Genomic DNA, 6,236 nt, shown 5'->3' with positions numbered 1-6,236 from the left:
CCTAATGGTAAATCAACAATGTGTCTATATATATATCATTTTATTTTTTTATGTGGAAGGAATGTGAAGGTAGAGTTATATTTAGTAATACATTTACATTAATTAGTCTTATATTTTGCCAATATACCCATCTTTTATATAGATAGATGTTAAGCAATCAGTATTAGTAAAGATGTTGGTACAATGTCTGTCATAATTTTATATAAAATCCTGGCTGGGTACTGAACCACCAGTGTTTATCTTTAACTTTAAAAAATGTGAGTTTACAGTCCACCTCATGAAATATATTGACATTATTTTAACAGGTAGTTAAAATATTTTATTTATAATTTATTGTGCCTTAAGACTGTAAACAATTTTTCTGTCTTTGACCCCTGCAAAGTGCACTAGTGAGAATAAATGTGTCCAAGTCTGAGATTATTAACCACCTCTTCTTGACATCTGCGGGACGTTACTACAATCTTTTTGATTTGTGTACCTGCTAGACATACCCATATAGCCATGATGGGTCTCAGGAGAAATGCATATAGTTGTGACAAGTCTCTAATATAGACGCAGATAGATGTTGTTACTTATAGCCGTGATGTGTCGAGTGATGGCAGGCATATTTAGCTGTAATGGGTAGAGTTGCAGGCACATTTTTCCATGTTGGATAGAGCAGCAGCTGCCTCTAGTGGTGGCCTAGCTTTGCTCTCCACGCCAAGCAAAGATTTTACTTGAATACATTTTACAAATGAAATTACAAAAAATAAAAATCATAGCAAATAACTGATTGTCTTTTTTCATTTTTTATTTACATTTCTTTATTTGTTTATTATTATTTTTTTCATTCATTCATTGTGTAAAGATATATAATAGAGAGAAATATTGGTCTCTTTAAAACATATCAGTTTCACTAAATTTCAGTAATTACAGCGGCAATAACAGCATTCTGACTTTTAATCTTAAAGAAGATTCCTCTTCTCATGCATGAATAGATAAAAACTTTACCACACTGACCACATAATATGGAAGCACAATTTATGTTCTTAATATTATCCACAATATTTAAGGTACAGTACATTCTCAGTATATGTCTATAAATTAAAACTGTTGCTTTTTAGTATATATTTTTTGAAACTGAATTAAAATCAACACAAAAGCTGACAGGAGCATGATTTAAACCTCAGAATAAATAAAGAGAAGAAACAAAGTAACTGAGCAAGACCCACATGCGTTCAGAAGATCTTCTACTGTGTTTGTATGCCATTAATCCATCAGGAATCAGCCCTACTTCTGCTACAGTTTCAGAGGTACCTCATGTTTGTGTTCCAGCATTCTCTCACAATGTGGACACATAGTTGAGTTATCATAGTAACAATCCCTGAGCAAAAAAGCAAAACCACAAAAGAAAAAAAAATGTTTAGAATGAAGAACAAGTACACACATGTAAGTATTTACAGCTACACAAGCTTGACATAGGGATTATCGCATTCTAACATATAAACTTTCAATCAGAAGTACAAACACACAGTTGCATTATAAGTAACCTAAATTCTCAGGATTGCCACAATGGACGCATTAAGTTATAATTAATCATAACAGGAGTACGGTATTACCGATATCCGTCTATAATGTATATTTGTTTTTTGTTTTTTAAACCATGTTTCTTTCCTCAATATTTGTATATCAAAGATAACTGCAAGATTGAGTTTATTATTATTTCATGTTTAACAATATAAAGGTAAAAAACAGACAATATTATTCAAAGTCTAAAATAACAAATTGCAAGTGTAATTCAATTTGTTTATTCTTTTGTGTTCCACCCAAAGAGTATGCAACATGAGGATAAGTAAATGATGACAGCAGTTCTAATTTTTTACAACCCAATTATATATATATGTATATATATGTATATGTATATTTAACGCAAGACACAAGTACACAATAAATAAAACACCTACCATCCACTCACACGTAGCATGCATGTTTCGATCCAAGCGCCAACCGAAACCAACTAGATTATTAGAATCGCAGAGAACTAGACTGAATCGCAGAGAACGAAACAGCATGCCATGAACAAACAACACACACCAGGACTAGAGAGCACGTGCATGCTTGCTACAACGATGAGTGAGAAGCGCGTTCAAAACAACAAGAGACACGTAACTGACAAGACATGAGCAGCGCCTGGACAACAAAACAAGAATTAACAAGACCGAGGAGTCCTGACAAAAATGTCTATATAAGTTATTAAGCTTAAAATGACGTTGAAATGACTGACGTTATCTAAGAGTGGACAGGGCTTTAAAAGGTGTAATTTTTTGTTAATAGCATTTTACTAAACTTGTCAACTGTTTCATAAATTGTTTTACCAAAGCAAGAAATGCTGAAAATATAAAGAAGACTTAATATGTTGCTCTCAACACTTTTTTCATCTGCCAAAGAAATGACATGTTTGATAATATATCATCTTTGTAATGAATGACATTGTCTGAATTTCCCCCAAAAATATTTAATACATTGGTTACATATGGTTTGGGTTCAACCTTTGTTCAAACTGGTATTTTATTATTATTACTCATAGATTTGTAAGTTCCCTCTAAAAATATTTTTCCGAGAAGTTCTAATTTCATGTTCCCAGTTATTATGATATATTAACAACAAAACCCAGAGAGCGATCCTGTGCCTTTTAAGGCTCCAAAGCAATACATAAAACATGTAATAAGTGAAATTGTATCTGATTACAAACCTGTGGAAAACTGCTAAGCAGTCATGACAAACGGAGGTGTGGCTGTCAAATGGAAAGAGACTGTCACCCTCTCTACACAATTCACACATGAATCCTTTGGCCTGGCATTTCTAATGGAACAAAAATGAGATGTAAGCATGAAAGTAATACAGGAATAGTAGAACAATGACAGAACTGAATACATTTAGAGTCTGCTTAATTTTAAATTCAATACCAATACCATAATATTAATACCAGATGACACATACAGTACATCTGCATTTTGGTAACATTTTATAATAACTGCACAATATGAATAATTTATTAAGAATAAGCAAATAATGCAACAGTCTGATTGGTATGATTCTTGAAGACTTCTCCACACTGTAACTCTCCTGGATGTGGGAAAGACAATGAAGTTGAACAGAGAACAATACATGTTTTACATCATGGATCTCAAACTCAATTCCTGGAGGGCCACAGTGCTGCACAGTTTTTCTACAACCCTAATCAAACAGAGCTTATCCAACTAAGCAAGGTGATGCAACTATTTAAGGTGTTCAAGACTATTAGACACTAGTAGTCTCAAACATTTTGATTAGTTTGATCAATTGTGTGTGTGTATAAGCTACATTGTCCACAGCCCAAGATTTTCACTGTTGGCATCACTGAAAATGACTTTTGGCACTTGCACTGTAACATATAGTAATATATAACTAATGTTTTCCCCCTCTTAGAAGGGTCTGGGCCAGCTCTACATGACATTGATGGCATGTGACTCCAAAAAGTCTCAGGGTGCTTTCACACCTACATTTACAATGTCTTGTTGCTCATTGCCATAAATTAAAATAAGGGCGCATGACAGCTGAGCGGGCTCTGCAAAATAAACCGTGAAACTCTGACCAATGTAAGGAGAGTTAACTCGCACGTGACTTGTTTTAGCTCTTTTGGTCCATTTCGAAACTTTGCTGAGTGAAAGTGATCTGCACCAAGAACAAAGAGCAATATTGTAACAATTTTAATCCCTATTTCAGAACAAATTAATTGATTCACAGGTGTGAAAGCACCCTCAGAGTAAAACTCCATTTTTCCTCTTAGATGGGTCTGGGCCAGCACTACATGGCATTTATGGTATGTGGCTCCAAAAAGTCTCAGGGTGCTTTCACACCTAGACAAATGCTCAATAACGAACTCTGGAGCGGATCGATTGTAGCGAGAAAGTAAAACGATCCGAGCCCGGCTATATTACAGTGTATTATAAATATGTAATAGACATATATGGCTATATGAAGAGACAATTATGAGTAAAGTGGGATGTCATTCCTACCGGTAAACGTGCGTTTCATGTTAAATACGAAAGTATACTGAACTATTAACGAGAGCTGTTTATCCATTAGGAAAATTGACCTAACTGCAGTCTAGCCAAGGGCTCTGTATGAGAAAGTCTTACCTCTGATTTATATTTGGTGATGATGTTTGTGGGTGTCACCATTCAAAATTTAATGTTGCATCTTGTTGCTCGTTGCCATAAATTAAAATAAGGACACATGACAGCTGAGAGAGACTCTGCAAAATAAACCGTGAAACTCTGACCAATGTAAGGAGAGTTAACTCGCATTTGACTTGTTTTACCTCTTTTGGTCCGTTTAGAAATTTTGCCGTTTGAAAGCGATCCGCACCGAGAACAAAGAGCAACATTGTAACAATTTTAATCCCTGTTTCGGAACAAATGAATCAATTCACAGATGTGAAAGCACCCTCAGAGTAAAGTCACTTGGTGACATTTTAATTACTGTACCAACAGAGCCAGCGTGTCCCTGTCTACAAAGACATATCAGAGGGTTTAATCTTGAACCCCTTTTTATCTTGGGAACCCCCACACACAAATACTCAAATATTAAATTGGACTATTAGAACCCACGACTCACTCAAAAATGTACATAATGTGTTTGTTTTCAATCTATATGTTCTGCTCTATAGCAAAAGCAGTTAATATATTATATGTATGCACCAATAGACCTCTTATGGTGTTAAATAATGTAGAAATGCATAGATTCTGCTTAACGTGTGTTTAAAGTGTTATGTTTGATATCATTCTGCTCTGTACATAATTATACAGCTCATGAGCTAGGACATATGATGATAACTTGTATGCTTGGTGTAATTTCAAACCATGAGTTAAAGTTTGCCTGTCTGCCTTGGCACAGCCTCAAACCCAACGAGATGAACAAAGAAAGTTTCCAGCTGGACTTTTCCTCTCATGCCATTGATACAATGGGTGTGACTTAGCCAATAGTTAAAATCTATCTAAACCACCAAAATTCTTGCAGAAGGTCTCTGGCAGAATACCACCAGGGAAGACCCTGTTTCTGTACACGCCCGAGTTCATGTTTTTTTTTTTTTCTTCTGGCAAATCAAAACTCAGTTAAAGATTGCACCTCACGTATCCTCCGATCTGAACTACAAACTCCATCCAAACGGCAAAGGGACTTATTAAGACAAGCAGAAATTAGTCATTTGTTAGTCATGTGTTTTAAGCTGCGGCCCTTTTAAGGTGTTTATCAATACTCAGACCCCCTAGTTTTTTGCGATTCTGCGATCACTGAGTACTTGGATACTTTGTGGTTCCTATCGGTCGTGTGGAACTGAGTAAAATTTTCCATACTTTATCTAAACTCTATTTCCTCGCTGTGTTTTTGTTTTTATGTTTTGTACGTTTGTCTGTTATATGTTACTTTATTAAACAAATCATTAAATAATTTTATTTATTAACTCAGTTTGCCTACAGAGCAATTACTGGGTCTGAATCACTATATCCACACACCCCTATATCGAAACAATTTTATACTTTTTGTGCCCTCAGTCAGTCAGTCAGAAAAATCACTCTGAAAAAAAATCACTTCCACATTGTTTTATTACCAATGAGAGAAATCCTTACTAACATTATAAGTAATCAAAAATACAAAACTCCTTTAAAGATTTTAAACTATTTTTTTTAGCATTATTCTTCAATAGCGCTTCTTTATCCTAAAAGTGTTGCTCACAAACTTACCTCACAATCCAGTTTAATATGTTTCGCAAAAGTTGTGTGAATTTCAGTAAGGGAACAGCTGAGATGTCCATTGGAAGTGTCAATCAGATCCTGTAGGCTATACATGTCATCATTCTCCACAAAGTGCTGCCGGTCTTGAAGCTGTGACATTACAAATACAATACACATCGGTTATTTTAAATACCACTGTTTGTGCCCTAATGTGATCTGAATCTAGGACTCAACAATTTATATAAAGTGACTCGAGAAATACCGCAGGAGGAGGAAGCAGTTCCATACCTACATTGTTTACACAAAGTGGGAAGCTGTTGACCTGGATTGGGGATGTTGTCAACGCCAGGAATACTTTGAGGATCTACTCAATCTTACTGACATGTCTTCCATTGAGGAAGCAGAGACTGAAGATGCAGGAATTGACTCACCCACTACCCAACCAAAAGTCACTGTTGTAGTTTGTAAGCTGTGCCCTGGCAA

At 35.3% G+C, this 6,236-nt stretch overlaps 1 protein-coding gene across 2 annotated transcripts in view; it reads right to left on the bottom strand.

Moving 5' to 3' along the window:
- Positions 1-793: 793 nt before the first annotated feature.
- Positions 794-6,236, bottom strand: part of def8 (differentially expressed in FDCP 8 homolog) — an 85,487-nt gene continuing 80,044 nt past the window's right edge. The window contains exons 8-10 of one of the 2 annotated variants that reach the window (XM_056477863.1): positions 5,763-5,903; positions 2,732-2,841; positions 794-1,363 (exon numbers count right to left, since the gene is read on the bottom strand). In XM_056477863.1, coding sequence (XP_056333838.1) covers positions 1,279-1,363; positions 2,732-2,841; positions 5,763-5,903 — 336 coding nt within the window. In that variant the 3' untranslated portion in view covers positions 794-1,278. The remainder of the gene's footprint in view (positions 1,364-2,731; positions 2,842-5,762; positions 5,904-6,236) is intronic. The other variant, XM_056477862.1, reaches the window with a different exon arrangement.

The sequence above is a fragment of the Danio aesculapii genome, chromosome 18 (genome assembly GCF_903798145.1).
Source record: "Danio aesculapii chromosome 18, fDanAes4.1, whole genome shotgun sequence".
In the NCBI taxonomy this organism is placed as follows: domain Eukaryota; kingdom Metazoa; phylum Chordata; class Actinopteri; order Cypriniformes; family Danionidae; genus Danio; species Danio aesculapii.
The sequence above is the reverse complement of the archived record's forward strand: the minus strand, read 5'-3'. Positions and strand labels throughout refer to the sequence as shown.